The sequence below is a fragment of the Aristolochia californica genome, unplaced genomic scaffold (assembly GCF_029961685.1).
Source record: "Aristolochia californica isolate CCGP_79_NKW_82.1479 unplaced genomic scaffold, dmAriCali1.0.hap1 SCAF_1, whole genome shotgun sequence".
In the NCBI taxonomy this organism is placed as follows: Eukaryota; Viridiplantae; Streptophyta; class Magnoliopsida; order Piperales; family Aristolochiaceae; genus Aristolochia; species Aristolochia californica.
Window position 1 is genome coordinate 2,135,362 of NW_027181770.1, and position 17,450 is coordinate 2,152,811.

The window sequence follows — 17,450 nt, forward strand, 5'->3', positions numbered from 1 at the left end:
GCCGTCTTAGCTCAGCTGGTAGAGCGCATGGCTTTTAACCATGTGGTCGTGGGTTCGATTCCCACAGACGGCGCTTACAATTTTGTTTTCAAAATAGATCTATGTACTTGTAGGGAACATTACTACGTGGAACCGGCGTCCCAGCAGTCCTTCAAAGCATTCATCTGGGAAGTATCAACCAGGAATATCTCTTTAGCTTTTGTTTTTCTCGCTCTGAGTGCAAGCTTTGAATCGTGAATGCTTTTCCTATCTTCACGGAAGGCCAAAGCAGTTTTCCAGGTCCCAGAGAAGAAGGCAGATACAAGCTTTGTAAGTAACCAGGCAAATCAAATGCTCTGAAACTTGTAAAAGAGAAACTACGTACCTTTTGTTGAACGAATTATATATTCCGCCAGTCTGGTATATAATAAACGCCTAGTTCGACCGTATTACAGTGACTAGTCCATCTAGTTGACTCGTTTTTTTGCTCGAGAAATCATTGGTTTTGTACGGTGATCATACTGTACATGGAGCTTCAGTGTGTTGGCTTTGAATGCATGAGCTTCCGGTCCAGAGTCCAGACGCGACTCTGTGATTTCACAGCGAAAGTTTGTAAGAGCCTCCGATGGATCTCTTCTCTTTCCCGCTTTCACATCCAATCGTCTTTAACTTTGATCCAACGGTCTGGTGAGAACTACTTTTATCGACACCGCACTTTTGCTTTTCGCTCATATGGAAGCACAAAGAGAAAACCCAAAAACTAAGGGGAACGATTACACAAGAAAACGAAAGGACGCAGAGATAAAAGGCAAAGTCTGGGTTAGCAGCATCCAAGGCCATCTCCATCATCTGAAGACTGAACCTGCAGAGTTCCCTCTCTTTTAATTCTAGCCCGGTAATGAGTGCCGGGCGTAGTTCATCTTGGTACTCATTCTATTCTGTACTACCAGAGAGCTTCCAATGGCCGCTTCTGCTATGAGGGTGATCTTCTTCCTATCTCTTCTCATTCTTTCTGTTTCCACTTCTTCTTCTTCCTTGATCCTTCCGCGTAATTCATCCCTTTACAGACAAGCTTCTATCTTACTCTCGATCAAACAATCCTTCCAACACCCTCCATCTCTAGGTAGTTGGAATGCGTCGAACTTCTTATCCCTCTGCTCGTGGGAGGGCGTCCACTGTGATCAAATGAACAGATTTATTGTTTCACTTGATATATCCAACTCAAACATATCAGGCTACATTTCCCCCAGGATTTCTCATCTTAGAACCCTCGTAAATGTTTCTGTTGCTGGCAATAATTTCGTTGGTGCATTCCCTTTTGATTTTCACAAGCTGACTTGTCTCAAATTCCTAAATATCTCCAGTAACCAGTTCAATGGAAGTTTGAACTGGGACATGTCCCAGTTGAAGGAGCTTGAAGTGTTAGATGCTTATGATAATAATTTTTCCGGGTCACTTCCTCTTGGGGTTGCTGAGCTACCGAAGATCAAACACTTGAATCTCGGGGGGAATTACTTCTCCGGCGGAATCCCTCTGATCTATGGAGAGTTGAAAGAGCTGAATTATCTCTTCCTTGGAGGAAATGAGCTGGGTGGCTTTATACCAGCTGAGCTCGGTCATCTTACAAATCTGGGACAACTATACTTGGGTCATTTCAATGACTTTGATGGTGGAATCCCCCCAGACCTTGGGAATCTCGTCAACCTCTTTCATCTTGATCTCTCCAGTTGCGGCTTAGAGGGTCCAATACCGCCCGAGCTGGGTAATCTAGAGAATCTGGACACACTCTTCCTCCATGCAAATCAGCTGAATGGTTCAATTCCGCCTCAACTCGGCAATTTGCGCGGCTTGAAGTCACTCGATCTCTCCAACAATGTCCTCACGGGGGAGATCCCAGCCGAATTTTCGAAGTTAGAACAGCTGACGCTCTTGAACCTGTTCATCAACAGATTTCATGGAGACATCCCGGCTTTCATATCGGAGCTACCTAATTTGGAGGTTTTGAAGCTTTGGCAGAACAACTTCACGGGTCCTATTCCTTCTAGGCTCGGCCGGAACGGTAGGTTGACAGAGCTGGATCTGTCCACTAATAAGCTCACTGGTCTTGTCCCAAGAACTCTGTGTAACGGGAGGAGACTGAAGATCTTGATTTTGCTCAACAACTTCCTCTTTGGTCCTGTGCCAGGCGATCTCGGCCGCTGCGAGACGCTCTCTAGAGTTCGTTTGGGGCAGAACTATTTGAGCGGTTCCATCCCGCCTGGATTTCTATACTTGCCGGAGTTATCCCTGATGGAGTTGCAGAACAACTACCTTAGTGGAGGAATCGCAGAAGAACCCACTAAGGTACCTTTCAAACTAGCTCAGCTTAACCTATCTAACAACAGATTTTCGGGGCCTCTTCCTTCTTGTATAGGAAATTTTTCGAGCTTGCAGATGCTCCTCCTCAGTGGAAACGAATTCACGGGCGAGCTACCAAGGGAGTTGGGTCAGTTGAAGCATGTCTGGAAGTTAGACATGAGCGGAAACAACTTCTCCGGTAGAATCCCACCTCGGATTGGTGGTTTATCCTTGCTGACATACTTGGATTTAAGCAACAACCAGCTTAATGGCCCAATTCCAGTTCAAATAACCCAAATTCGCATACTCAATTACCTCAATGTCTCCTGTAACCGATTAAATCAGAGTATTCCGAAGGAAATTGGAAGCATGAAGAGCCTCACTTCAGCGGACTTTTCGTACAACAATTTCTCAGGTCGGATTCCCGAAAACGGTCAGTTCTTATACTTCAATTCTAGTTCTTTCATGGGCAATCCCCAGCTGTGTGGGTCCAACCTGAATCCTTGCAACTTTTCATCTCCGTCAACCTCTCAATTGGATGAACAGCACGATGTCAAGTCTCAGGTCCCTAGCAGGTTTAAACTGATCTTCGCTCTTGGTCTCTTGGCCTGTTCCCTGGTCTTCGCTCTGGTGGCCATCTTCAGGACAAGATCAATCAAGCGGAAAAATTCCAAATGGAAGCTGACCGCGTTTCAGAAGCTCGAATTCGGAAGCGAAGACATCCTGGAATGTCTCAAAGATAACAACATCATCGGAAGAGGTGGAGCCGGGATAGTTTACAGGGGAACCATGCCCAAAGGGGAGCAAGTGGCAGTGAAGAGACTTCTGGGAATAAGTAAAGGATCCTCTCACGATAATGGATTCTCGGCCGAAATTCAGACTCTGGGTAGAATCAGACATCGCAACATCGTCCGATTGGTTGCGTACTGTTCCAACAAAGAGTCCAAACTCCTGGTTTACGAGTTCATGCCAAATGGTAGCCTGGGGGAAGCCCTTCATGGCAAGCGGGGAGGCTATCTCAAGTGGGAAGTAAGGCTTAAAATCGCCATGGAAGCTGCCAAGGGCCTCTGCTACTTGCACCATGATTGTTCTCCCTTGATACTTCACAGAGACGTCAAATCCAACAACATCTTACTCGATTCGGAATTCGAAGCTCATGTAGCGGACTTCGGGCTGGCCAAGTTCTTGCAGGATAACGGTACGTCCGAGTGCATGTCCGCCATCGCTGGCTCCTACGGTTACATTGCCCCAGGTACGTATCGTATTTGTCCTGTTACATTCCTGGGGCACACACGGCTGCACCCACCACACCCACATCACAAAAATACCTTGGATCTGGTTGATTCAGTTAGCCTTGGTCCTTGGAGGACTTCATCGGAATCTCTAGAGATTCAGTTAGCGCCATAAAACGATCCTACCCATCCATTTGGGAGAGTTCAAGCGCTAAAACCAATTTATGGTTAAGATTGATCTATGCCAACCCTGGCCCACAGAGATGTGGATCTCGATGTTGCAAAGTGCGTATGATCCAATTACTGAAATCTCACTCAATGGATACTGATTGATCTCTTCTGAAATAAATTTGGAGCTGAAGAAGCAATTTCTTTTGCTTTTTCAGGCTCTTTTAAAACTGATTGCATAGAATATATTGGCCGGCCCAAAGCGGGAAGCTTTATTGGCAGTCGAAGAGGGATGCACCCACACAAAGCACCCATTCCACTTTTGCTTTTCTCTTTCTTTCCTCTCGCCTACTACGGACAGCACTCGAGTGAGGCTTTTCCTTGTCTCGGAATCCATAAACCCTGCGCATTCAAATCGATCGAAGCGAACTTTTTTGACTGGAACCCATCATTTCACCAATAACAAACCCGAGTAGCCAAGCGCGAATTCCCGATCTAAGCTTTACAGTTTCTGGCCACCTCTTTTTCGTGGGTTTTGATCTTCGTTTACTCTCTACTGTTAATTTCATCCTCAATATTGATTTATGCAACTGTAGTATTAAGTAATCTTTTCATTGCATTTGGCTTTTGGCAGAGTACGCGTACACTTTGAAAGTGGATGAGAAGAGCGATGTGTACAGCTTTGGGGTGGTCATCTTGGAGCTTATAACTGGGCGAAGACCCGTCGGTGATTTTGGGGAAGACGGGTTGGATATTGTTCAGTGGGCGAAGATGAAAACCGACTGGAGCAAGGAAGGTGTGGTAAAGATAATAGATGAACGACTGAGCAACGTTCCACTGCAGGAAGCCATGCAGGTGTTCTTCGTTGGGATGCTCTGCGTACAGGAACGAAGCGTGGAGAGGCCGACGATGAGAGAAGTTGTTCAGATGTTGGCACAGGCCAGAGAGTCTCACCCATTTCAAGGAACATAAAAGAGTCCCACCCTACAACAACATCTGATCAATCTACTGAAAGTTGGGACCTGCAATGGTGTTTTTGTCATCTAGGGCCAAGCTAAGAGATACAGATGTAAGAATGTACTCAAGACTCAGTTTCTTTTACTGTGATTGTATGAGCAAATTACTGATAGATTCTCTCTGAGTCTACGAAGATAGCTAATAAAGCAATTAAACTTATCCTTTATTCAATTCAAAGTAATCGAGACTTTCAACGACGGTCGACAGCAGAATATTCACTGTTCAACCGAGAAACTAAATATTTGAACTTTTGGAGAGAAGCGCAGAGAATAAAGCTTGGTGGAACGCACATCTACTGTTCGAGGAAATGCTGACAGACTTATTGTGGCGCGTGAAAGAGCTGCGCGTCGGTGACTTTTAGCACACAAGCAGGATGAAGACCGAGAAAAAGGGAAAGATTATTTGGTCCTTTGTGTGCATGGGTTTCATAGTCGCACAGTTGTAGAGCACCGAAGACCTGAGCGTTTTTGACGTGAGAACTGAGAAGAGAGAAGCCCAAAGAGTTCTGGCACTTATCCGGAAGAAACAGATTCACGATCTGCGTCCAGGCAGTGACTGATTAAAAAAAAAAAAAAAAAGTTAATATACATATTTTATATTTTATTATATATATATATATATATATAACGTAAAATAATGTGTATTCACTTTTTTTTTAAAAAAATATTTTTTTAAAAATATTTTAGAATTTTTAAATATTTAAAATTGATTAGAATATGATTTTTAATTTATTTTTTAAAATAAATAGAAGGTAGTAAACCTGTATAAAAAAGATTTTTAAAAACTAAAATATTTATAAGATTTAAAAATATGTTAAATTGGTGATAAAAATATTTAAATAAGATTTTTAATTAATTAATTAATAAAAGCTATATTTTATTAAAATAAATAAAAGGTAATAAAACATGTACTACAAATAAGATTTTCAAAAACAAAAATATTTCTAAGATTTAAAATCATGTTAAATCAATTAAGAAAGGTGAAAAAAAGATTAAAATAATATTTTTATTTAATAAATAAAATAAATTTTAATTTTATTAAAAAAATAGAAGGTAATAAAACATCTACTAACAAATAAGATTTTTAAACACATGTCATGTCGTCTATGATGATGTGTAGTGATGACATGTCGTACCCTGGACATGGCAATGTGATACTGTTTTAATGACATGGCATTAATTGCTTCGGTCTTTTATGTGCCATGCAGACATATCACGGGTCAAAGCCTATGTGTAAAGTTAGTTATTTTTGTTAATATTTATAAAATAATTAGTAATTTAGTAAAATATCCTACATAATTAGCCCATTAAGAAAGTGCACTGACGATGAGGGCCTATGGGCCTGAATGTCTTCTGAAAGAACACGAGTTGCTTTGGGCTGTCTATGCTAGCAGTAAAGCCGTCTTCATTTACCAAAAAAAAAATGGAAAGAATTAAAGGCCTGTAATTACGATTGAAGAGAACAAAACACCAGAAGCAATCGCCTCAGACATCATATCTAGGATTGGCCAATCAAAGACACGAGCTATTAAGATATTAATGATAATATTATACTTCCTATTAGGCAAGCTAAAAGCCTGAAACAGCCAAGCTCCCTGTGGCCGTTCCTCGCCCACCAAATGGACACATCAATCTCCGCCCAACTCTAGCCACCGACAACTTCAATGCGCGCAGAATCTCTGCCTCATTGGGCAAGGCAACCATCGAATCAAAACCGTACTTAGTGTGTAAGGAGCAACTCCGGGGAAGAAAGCCGTCGGAACACCAGAAAATCTACGTGCCAAGCACTCACTCACCGCATTGATCCTTCAATCGGAAAGAAGGAAGAGAAAGAAAACCCAGGAAGATGGAAGAATGGCGAAGCCAACAAACAGATAAAGACTGATTCTTAAATTATTTTTCTTTGGCGGCGAGTCGAAAAGGGCTTTTTTAGAACTGCTTAGTATCGACGATAATCCGAGAGTGAAGTACGAAACCGTCGAGCAAAATACCCAGCTTTAAGGTCAGAGTCAACCTTAATAAAATTTCAGAAGATCCATGAAGATAAATTAAGAACATATTATTTGATCTGTCTTGGGTACGAGTTTGAATCTCTTAGACCGTTTGATGGAGAACTCCTTGCAAAAGGCCAAACACAGGATCGGGATTTAATGGTTATATCTACAGTAAGATCCATTTCCATTTATGCCCAGCAATAGGAGAGGTTTCATAAGAAACCGGCTAAAAGTCCAGTTTACAACTTCTGGAATTTGATAGCATGCACTAAAGTAAGCTTTCATGATTCCGTTTACATTCTGATTATGAATTTAGAAATTCGTGTTTCTTACATGATTCACTAAACAACGTTCCGAACCAGAAAATCCTTTCTCACTTCTCACATGCACTCAGCTCCTGAAGCTGCTTCAGCATGCAATAAGAAGCCCTAATGAAGTGTTACGATTTAGTACTAATTTCAAACAGAATCCCTCGTCAAGAGCCGTGATCATTAACTGCTATATTTGGTTGGCTTAAAAGGGGATTAAAACGTTAACCGGCAGCCTGTTTCCTGTCTTTCCTTTAGCTCTTCAACGATAAATAAAGAGGAATGGAAACGAAAGGTGGCGATCTTTACAAGTACAGATTTCACCGCCTATTTACTGGCTATACTAATTCTAGAGAACCATTATTAATGATGAGACGATCACCATTTAATCTTGTGGTATTCAAGGTGGCAGAATTGTTTGCGGAAACCGAGTGGGTGAAAGTTTAAAAGGTGGCTTATCATTCTGTGTCGTTCATAACCTCTTCAATCCATGGGTAATTTTCTGTAAGCACGTAGAGACAGGTTGAGCAGAGAAAGAGCCTTGTCTCTAAATTTATAGAGGCTGAGCCCGTTTTAGCGTGAAAAGCTGTAAAGCTGACCCGTATTGGATTATGTGAAATAAATTAGAGAAAAGAAGAACGCACAGAAAACACTGAACCAGTCTTCGTCCTTTGAATTCTCTGACTCGCTCTGTAAGCCAAGAGATGCATTTAACAACAGAAATTATGAGAGAATAGATGTTCTCTTGAGCGGTGGATTGAAGGGGATTGTAAGCAAATTAACGAAGGAATTGAAATGCTTCTTTGATATGAAAAAGGATTCGGAGAATATAAGGACAAAATACTGGAGTGGAACCGACGGTGTAAATGGATTAGCGAGAGACAAAACCATGTGCAAACAAGAAAGCGGAAGATACTCAACACCTCGCTTCTCTGCCAACTTCCATCCGTTTTATTTCTTCTCTCTCACCAAACCATAGAATTGGCAGCAGCAGCACTCAATTGCAACCGTTTCAAAAACCTCAAAGCTCTCACCAAGTGTACTTCCAGCACACCCGAACGCTATCCTTTTTTTTTTTTTTTTCTGAAACCTTCCAAAAACAGTCCCCTTTCCCTCCCATTCTCGTCTCGTGCTTCACAGCTCAATATCTCCTCTCGTTATCTACAGGAATCATTCAGCTTTTCTCTTATCTCTCTGTCTCTGCATTCCCTTGTGGGTCCCCGCTTGTTTTCCACCGTTTCGAGCTTTGACAGTTATCTGGCGGTCGAGAACCACCGGCAGGGGGGGAGATGAGAAGCAAGATGCACAGTACCCGGTCACGGTTTCTGGCTTTCTGTGGCTTAACGAAGATCGGTTCCTAATTCCCAGCAGCTTCGATCAGTTCCGGAGTCGTGAAGTTGAAGTTGAAGTTGGGAAAGGGACAAAGAAACGTACGAGAACCCATTCGTGATCTCTTCTTCTGGTCATTGTTCGAGGAACAGTACACACGATGAACAGATAAATGTTCTGTGCATCGCTTATTTTCGTAACCTCATTTAGCTTTCGGTGATAAGGAATCATCAGTGATTTCCATTTTTCCATCTAGGAAAGCCCTCGCCCTCGGATTGAGTGGTGGAATATAAATGATTTACACAAGGCGCATCTCGGCGCGTGCTTTTTTTAAAGGCGACTTTTTAATGATATGAGAAGCTTCTGAGTGCGACGTGCATGAGAAGCTCTGTAATGGGCTTACTGCCTTCAGCTAATATATACCAATTCATAACCGCTGAATCGGATGGTTAGGATTGTCGTTATTTATTTTTGTTTTTTTGGACTAATTCTCTGTTTTCTTAAACGAACTGGCTTCTTGGTGTGAATTAGAGGCCGAGAGGATAAGGCGTTAGCGAGATAATAATGATTAGAGCTGGGAACCTTTTTTTTCTCAATGGTCACGTTCCTGAGCAAAGCTAACACTTGTTAAATCCTCCATAAAAAAACCTGCTTTGCCCACCAGGCTAAGATAAACGTAGCACAAAGGCAACAGAAATCAGGAGACGAGACGCTGGAAAACAGGAAGCGCTCTTTGAGCTTTCCCTGTTCTCTCACTGAATCCGTCCCACGTTAATGGAGATTTCGTCGTCGCAACACCTCCCGGGAAGTAAAGGAATCAGAACCGCTAAATCAACCTTGTTCGAGAATATCAATATGGGGTACTGGATCCTCGTACTGGTCAATTATCTCGCCATGTTTGTTGGTTCCATCTCTTCCAGTTTACTGTCGAGGTTTTACTTCATTCATGGAGGTTCGAGCAGATGGATATCGACGTGGGTTCAATCTGCGGGCTTCCCTCTTCTTCTCGTCCCTATCTATATCACTCGCGATCCCAAACCTTTCTCCATGTTTACCAGAAAACTCTTTTTAATCTCCGTGGGAATCGGGCTTCTAACAGGCGTGAATAACTTTCTCATTTCTTGGGGAATCTCTTACCTTCCTGTCTCCACCTCTTCCCTCCTACTCTCCTCCCAACTGGCCTTCAATCTCCTTCTGTCCGTCCTTCTCGTGAAACAAAAACTTCACTTCACCAACATCAACTGCGTCATGCTCCTAACGTTGAGCTCCATATTATTGGCCCTCGGCTCTAGCCACGACAGACCTGAAGGCGTGACAAAAGCCCAGTTTTTCCTGGGCTTTGCATCCATCCTCGGAGCGGCAGGTTTATTCGCTCTCTATCTGCCTATAATGGAAATGGTGTACAAAAAGGTTTTACGATTTCAGATGGTACTAGAAATGCAAGTGGTGATTCAGACTGTTGCAACCCTGTTTGCCACAGTTGGAATGCTCTGCGACGGTGGGTTGGGAGAGGTGAGGAGGGAGAGCGAGGTGTCATTCAATCTGGGAGAGTGGAAGTACTGGTTGACGGTGGGATTTACGGTGGTCACCTGGCAGATGTGTTTTATGGGGACGGCGGGGGTGGTTTACTTGACGACCTCCTTGACGGCAGGCATATGCATGACGGCGTTACTTCCCATGAACGTGTTGGGAGGCGTCATCGCTTTTGGGGATGACTTCGGAGGCCAAAAAGCTGTTTCCACTGTTTTGTGCCTTTGGGGCTTTGCCTCTTATTTGTACGGGGAGTATATAAAGCAGAAAAACCATGGTCAAAACCAGATTAAAGAGGAGATGGGGACGGAGCTGTCCGAGAATTCTAACGCCTCTAGTAGTAACGTTTAAGGTCTTTTCTGCTTCTCCTACCTACTCAAAACTGCAGGGCCTTTGGAGAAGGAGTTTTTTAAGTTGCGGAAACCGAAAGGAGGTGGGTCGATTTCTTTTGGTGTTCGATCATCGATGTTAACGGAGTAGGAAATCTATGCTCCTTCAATAGTCAATTCATAGTTTTCTTTTTTATCTTTTGTTTATGTAGCCATAGTGTCGTCTGTTGCTGTCGTCTTTGTGACTAGTGAGATCACTGTCTTGTATTGCAGCACTCGCTATGTTTTCCAACTTAATTTTGTGCACAAAAAGTTAAATAGTTGATATAATACCTGTTTCTGCTGCTACCCAGTTGGAAAAGCTGAGATTTATCAAATGTTGTGATTAAGTTCTATCAATCCAGGTAATAGATGGAGAAGATAATTAAAAGGGTTTGTAAATGAAACTACCGTGGACAAACATCTGTCACGCTCTCTGTCTCCATCGAAATAAAACTGAACGGTTGGGAAGTTAATAGTAGAAACTTGAGGATCGCTGAAAGTAGTTGGGAAGGAGATGAACTCGGTGATGAGCAACTCCTCCAGGTCTCGTATTACCTCTCTAGCACCTTTTCGTGCAAAAAGCCTCTCTAGCACCTCAGAGAATCACGATGAAATCTCGTGAAAAAACCTCTTTTTATAAAGGAGAGGAGTAATCAGGTGCTGCCGCTGTAATTCTTATCTCAAACTTGCCACGTCCAGACTCATCAGATGTGGCCACTGTCCCTCACTTTGTTTTGCTCTCAAAGGACAAGGGAAAAGGGGCGGATTTGATTGAGACGCCACAAAATCTGGATCACTAATTATCGAGTGCAGGTGGCTCTCCCGGCGGGCCAATGCCATGGCCTATGGCCTCCATTGTTATACTAGTGCGCAGTGGCGGGACCATGCGGCAGGGGAAGAAGATTCTTGGTGACCAAAACGTCTCTTGTCGTTGTTCGGATCGATATCTCTAATCTCTTTTCTCCCCACGTTAAAATTGTTCTGGGCTTCTCGTGGAGTAACCATCTGTGCAACTCTCCACTATCCCACTTGCTTTACAGATAATTAAAGGATTTGCTTCCGTTAGTTTTATCCATGTTTCTCTGCTCTTAAGTGTGACATCAGCCTTTTAATGGATTGACTTTCAAATAGCATTTTGATGGTGGAGAAAAAAAAAACAAAATATAAACATAATCCTATCAGTTATTGTTCTATTGGATTTATCCCATATTGTATTTATCTTTTCATATAAATTTTATATTTTTTATTCTAAATTGTATAAATACCACACTCTCCCAAGTTGAACCACCCGGGCGACTCAATTCCTTCTACCTTGCTCTTACCCACCATCGCATCCATATCTCACTCTCTGCATCTGCCTTCTTCCAATTCTGATTCTCTGTCGTTAGTTGCTTCGAATCACCAATCGTAATTGCAGCCTTTTAAGCCTTCCTGACCCTCGTCAGATTCACAGCGATGTTGTAGTCATCAACTCTGTTTTTGAATATTTCTTTTGCCCCCATCATCTCCTCTTTCACAATATCTAGCCTTTGTCGTCACCATCGCCATCTATTGGCGTCACAATCTCCATTGTAATCATGATCGCCTACTACTACCATTAGCTTTGCCGACAACCACCCTCACCGGTGCGATAATAGACTACCCCCTAAGTCGTCTCAGCAGAACAATCACAAGAGACCTATGTTCAAGGGAAGAAATTAATCCCCCCTGCGCATGCAAACTCACATGTGTGAATTCACACGAGTGACCAAAAAAATAAAAAATCCCTCACTTCGAATCCTATTCTCCCCAGACGATGCACTCTCTTCGATTCTGTGCGCCCCTACCGTTGCTCTTCCTAGACGGTGCGTTATCTTCGATTTCATCTGCCCCAACCGTTACTAGTACTGCTACTCTTCCCAAACACTACCAGTGTTGTTGCTCTTCCACATCTCTTTACCCGACGACGCATTTTCTCTAATTCCATCCACCCCAGTCGCTACAAGTACTACCGCTCTACCCAGCCGCTACTAGTGCCGTTGCTCTTCCACATCTCTTCATCGGACGATGTGTTATCTCCGATTCCATCCACCCCAGTCATTACCAATGTCACTGTTCTCCCAGTTACTACCACTTCCACTACTCTTCCCAATCGTAACCAGTGTTGTTATCCTTCCCATCCTTTTGCTTCCAAGAACACTTAAAACAAATCTCCTTACATAGTAAGTACCAAGGTGTGACTAAATTCATCCTCTAATTAACATATACAACTTTGCTACTCCCCATCGAAATCTCTCCGACTTCTGTTCTCTTTTTCTTCCTTTGTTTTAATAACTAACACGAATCTATCTCGAGATGTTTGTAAAGATCAAAATTTAAAAGGGCCATGTAAATGTCAACCCATACTAGCCCTGGCCTGTTAGAACAAAGTTCAAGCTTATGCCGCAGGTCGTGTTTTCTTTTTTTGAATGGGTTATTGACCGAAGACGAAGATCGCTTCAAGAGATTCACTGCTTCTGCCCAAAAGGTCTTTGCAAGCGCTTCATTCAACCTGAGACATCGAGTTTTTTCAGCTATAGTGTTGTTCATACTTTCCGCCACATCGTTCTATTGTGGTGTCTTACGTGTTGTGAAGTGACAACGGCTAGTCAATACAACCAAAAGATCGATCTGTTAGGTGCGAAAAGCTATCATCTACAAGTGTGGACGAAACCACTCTGACACCCACCCTGCCCATTCTTGACCGCCTCTCACGGGATTCGAACGCGGGACGTGGCGTGCCCAGCTTTGATACCATGACAACGGCTAGCCAATACACCCAAAAGACCAATCTATTAGATGCGGAAAGCTACCGCCTACAAAAGTGGACAGAACCACTCTAACATGAAGTGTCTCTTATATATCTATAATCCTCCCCACTTTTTGTGAATGTGGGACTTTAGTTTTATACCCAACAATTCTCTCCTCGAACAAAGGATCACTGAGCCTCCCCTTAAACAATCAACCATCCGTCCACTCTCTACCAACCCAGATTTTTCACTCCAATGCATTGGAAGCACACGCCTTACATGGAGTACCACCTGTCTCAAGAGTATGCTCTATCCAAATCAACTCCTCTTCACTGTGTTGAGACCTGGACTCGTCCATGAAGAATCTGAAGCACACCACCTTTCCAATAGAGCACATCTACGAATCCCTTCGCGATCTAATTCGAGGCTCACCCCTTCATTCGACATTCAGAGGATCTCATCCACCATGGCTAACTCCAGGGCGTAGCTCTGATACCAATTATTGATGAATAACGAAAAAAATAAGAACGGACAAGACAAATTTACGGTGGTTCGGTTGAGCCTATGTCCATCGGAGCGACAGGGATAATTCTTCGCTATGATAACCAGGGTTACATAATCCTTATATAATATTAAACACTAGAGGTATTTGTTTCGAAAAAACACAAATACCCCTGTACAAATATAATCCTACCCAACCACCCCCCCCCCCCCCCCCCCCCCCCCCCCCCCCCCCACCAACTTTATATTGTATGAGCCATATGCTCAACAGATTATGAGTGACCTTTTTTACAAATGGCAGATAACCAGAAGCAGAATTTAAGGATTAAAATTGGAAATCTCTATTTCTTGCACAAAGATAGATAATATACCCAATAGCATCTTCCACCATTCTCACTTCTCGATCAGTTTTCTAATCCTTCTTAAAAAATTTCGTAGTCTTTTCCAAGATTAAAGATCTTACTGCCTAATAATCCATCACTAATTCCTTAGCTAAATCCTTCTGCAGATAAAAATTTCCGTAGCCAACGATCAAATGATTCTTCGATGCTTTCATGACTTTATATCTCCTTCTTGCATTTTTCGAATTCAATGTAGACAGAAATCCCGACTTTGATATTTCTCTTGGATCATCTGCTCACAACTCGATGAAGTTCGTGTTTCTGCTTGTAAGCATATTTGTTTCCTGGTAGAACCTTGGCCGAGTTCAGAGATTCACTGGACATGTAATTAATAAAATGTATTAAAGTTAATTGCACGTAATTGATGTTACTTTGATTCAATGAAATTTTTTCTATATTTTGTATGTAGATTAAGCTATAATTACAAATTAATTATGAAAGACAAAGCGAGCATTTCTTCTTAATACTAGTATGGAGCTTGTGAATCCATCTATTCGTCTCCCATTTTATGTGAGGAGGGAGATAGAGGGCAAAATTGATTGTAAATGGTGTCCTTACTCCATATCTATTTCATTTTTGTTTTGAAATTTCTCTTTGGACAAAAACAAAAATGGGAATTTGAAGTAGCAGTTGGGTTGAAAAAAAAAATCCCTTCAATATACAAGAAACGATTGTTTGGAAAAAAAACAAAACTGAGGGATTCAAATTTATTGGCATACAGATAGGGGTGGCACCAAGCCAAACCGCCTCGCAATCAATTCAGTTTTAACTTAAGCTCGGCTCGAGTTCAAACTTGAAATAAGGTTCGTTAAGTATTACAAGTCAAACTCAAAATTTTTCAAACTCAATTTGTTAATTCGTGAGCCGACTTGTTAGCATTTTTTTTATGAGAATACCTTTTGCTCTAATTGTTCTCGTCAATTCCCTTTTTAGTTGGTTGATAGTTCCTCTTTTTTGTCTCAAAGACGGTCGATTGTTCAACCCTTTTTGGGTTCCTCAACATTTAATGTTTTTGTTTGTCAATTGAAAAACACTATTGATGGAAGTGTTCCTCTTTCTTTTAAGTCTATTAAGTTGGTTATTATATATTAATATGCTCCATTACAAAATCTTGAATTTTTTTGGGATAACTTACAGTTAAATGATATTAAATTCATCACAATATTATCTTTATTTATTTTGTAATTTTTTTATTTTTATAGTTTTAAATATAGGTAGGAGCTCAAACTCGACTCGAAGTTGAGTTCGAAGTATTTAAATCAAACCAAACTCGAACATATATAGGTTTGAGCTTGTCTCGACTCTGTACTACCCCAACATGAAGATTAATATTTGGGTTTATACGTAGTTCTTAAAATATCATTGAAATTCGTGTCTTACATTGAAATGGGTAGAACAAAGTGACATCTATCTCCACTCATGTCAAATAAGTTTTATTCACGTTCTTAGAGACATTCTCTCTCATTTTTTTATCTTCTGCATTTTAGAGTAATTTAGTGTATGTAAGGGATAATATCTAAAGGCTATATATAAGGGTAAATCTATTACACTTCTCTTACGCTAAGCTAATGCAGATGTATCAAATATTAAGGAATAGTCCTAGTGAGAATAAATATGTTAAGTTTATTAGTTCGAAAAAAAATTTACTTATTAAAATATTTCGATATAATTGAGAGTATGCCCGAGAGTCAAGAAATGGCAAATCCCATAAGAATCCCGAAGGCGGCGCAACAACTCAGCTTTCCCATGTTATCAAAACAGTCTGCTTCATACATGAACATTCTGCCTGTTTCCCCTGTCAACCTGTTTTCTTTCCCTTGGAAAGATAACAAAGAGAGGCGGAATCAATATTCGGAACTCCCTTTGTTAGCTTTGTGTGAAGAGACATGAGCCTCTGGGGGGTTTCTTACCCCTCAATCTCCCACTAGGCTGGCATCTTTGAGCCTTCAGTTTGAAGATATGCCAACGCCAGGATATGGAAGAAGAAGACAAACAAGAGAAGCGTGGCTCTAGAAGGGAAAATCATCTTCATAAGCACAATAATCTTCAGCAGACTTGGGTATATGAACTCTGGTACGTCTGAATTCAGAAACTGATCGAGTGGCTATTTATAAGGGAAAATCTCTCAAGAATTAATGACTATTCTCGTCATGCTAAGGCAGAGGAATCAAAGATGATTTTGAAATGCTCAACAGTAACAAGAAATGGGAAATCCGAGAAGAATCCGAACTGCGGCGCAACAATACCGCCTCCCATTGTTATCAAAATGCTGCTACCACTTGTACCGCCTCACCCTCCCCAATCCACTTGCTGTCTTTTCCTTCTAAAGTTAACAAAGATAGGTGGAATCAATTAGCGAAACTCCCTTTGTTAGGTTTCTGTGAAGAGACATGAGCGATAGCTGTAAATGAGCGAATCCCAGTTGGAACAGAAGTGATAATCATCGTCCCCAAATTGATGCTTAAATTTGGAATGCAAGACCCTTTAGTAAACGAACAAGATACTTAATTACCTCAAATGGAGCTATATCATGTTGTTCGGTTACCTTCTCTTCATATGGTTCCTCCATGTTAGTGCAGCCATCTGTGAAATGCTCAAGAGTTCAAACCTGCGGAGGGTGATCAGAAATATCTCGAGGGTTCAGAGGTGCTGAAAGAGAAAAATATCAAACAGGTGAAACTGAGGCTGTAATTGGTTTCTTGACTGAAATTTATTCCCCACATGTGAATGGGTACTATCTTCTCCACCTCCGTCCATTTTATGATTATGTGAAAGGATTGTGCAAATGTTTATGGAGTACTGTTCGTTATCAAATTCTTATTTTTTTTCTTTTCCATAAGTTTGGAGTCAAGCTGGCCTTTGGGCATACAATTGAGGTCAAGCTTGGTTCATTCATTTTCTTATGAGCTTGAGCTTGATTCAGCTCAAAACGTACACTCAAAAACTATAAAACAGAAGATAAATAACTTTCCAGAGACCACAGAAAATGACCCTGAGAATACAACTTCCATTTAGAAGAAGGCGCTACCTGCTTCAGTTCCATCTTTGATCAACTTAAAGAGGTCAAAAGTAAGATTATAGCAAAATTGACAATAAAGCGATGAACTTTGAATAACTACACACAATTAGAGCTTCTGTTCAAGTCCTTCCAGCTACGAAGACGAAGAAAACATAAACTTGGGCATACTAAACCAAAACTGGCAAATGGGATTACTTCTAATTAATCCCCAAAAAATTAAATAAATGACTCAAATCCTACTTCGACAAAGAAAAGGGAGAAAACGAGAATAAAGGGAAGATAGACGGATGGAAACAGAGGAAGAAGACAATAGTGACGGGAAGGAGAGTCTTTACTTGTTCTACACTGAGAGTGGACGTTTGGCTTCGAGAGAGAAGTTTTGAGTGTCCACAAGTTTGAATCAGACTCCAACCAAATAACCTGTTATCCTCCACAAATTTGAATCCATCAGGCCACAAAGATTCACAGGTGATTAGACCATATTGACTTACAGATAA

General features: G+C 41.4%; 2 protein-coding genes and 1 non-coding gene across 4 annotated transcripts; all 3 read left to right on the forward strand.

Moving 5' to 3' along the window:
• Window positions 1–73, forward strand: TRNAK-UUU (transfer RNA lysine (anticodon UUU)). Its single transcript has one exon. It is a non-coding gene; the product is annotated as a tRNA-Lys (tRNA).
• Window positions 74–731: 658 nt separating this feature from the next.
• Window positions 732–4,875, forward strand: LOC137936778 (leucine-rich repeat receptor-like serine/threonine-protein kinase BAM3). Of its 2 annotated transcripts, XM_068781770.1 has the most exons (3): window positions 733–2,038; window positions 2,165–3,568; window positions 4,351–4,875. In XM_068781770.1, exons 1-3 carry the CDS (start codon window positions 940–942, stop codon window positions 4,686–4,688), a joined length of 2,841 nt encoding a protein of 946 aa, XP_068637871.1. In that variant the 5' UTR covers window positions 733–939; the 3' UTR covers window positions 4,689–4,875. The 2 variants fall into 2 exon arrangements, with proteins under 2 accessions (XP_068637788.1, XP_068637871.1); XM_068781687.1 differs by having other exon boundaries at window positions 732–3,568.
• Window positions 4,876–9,137: 4,262 nt separating this feature from the next.
• LOC137963274 (probable purine permease 4) lies at window positions 9,138–10,244 on the forward strand. Its single transcript, XM_068810425.1, has one exon. The coding sequence runs from the start codon at window positions 9,138–9,140 to the stop codon at window positions 10,242–10,244; it is 1,107 nt and encodes a 368-aa protein (XP_068666526.1).
• Window positions 10,245–17,450: the final 7,206 nt, after the last annotated feature.

Excerpts from the sequence above, each read along its gene's own strand:
- LOC137936778 (XM_068781687.1), top strand. The coding sequence starts at position 940 with ATGGCCGCTTCTGCTATGAGGGTGATCTTCTTCCTATCTCTTCTCATT. Across the intron at positions 3,569-4,350 it reads CTACGGTTACATTGCCCCAG|AGTACGCGTACACTTTGAAA; the intron begins GTACGTATCGTA and ends GGCTTTTGGCAG.
- LOC137963274 (XM_068810425.1), top strand. The coding sequence starts at position 9,138 with ATGGAGATTTCGTCGTCGCAACACCTCCCGGGAAGTAAAGGAATCAGA.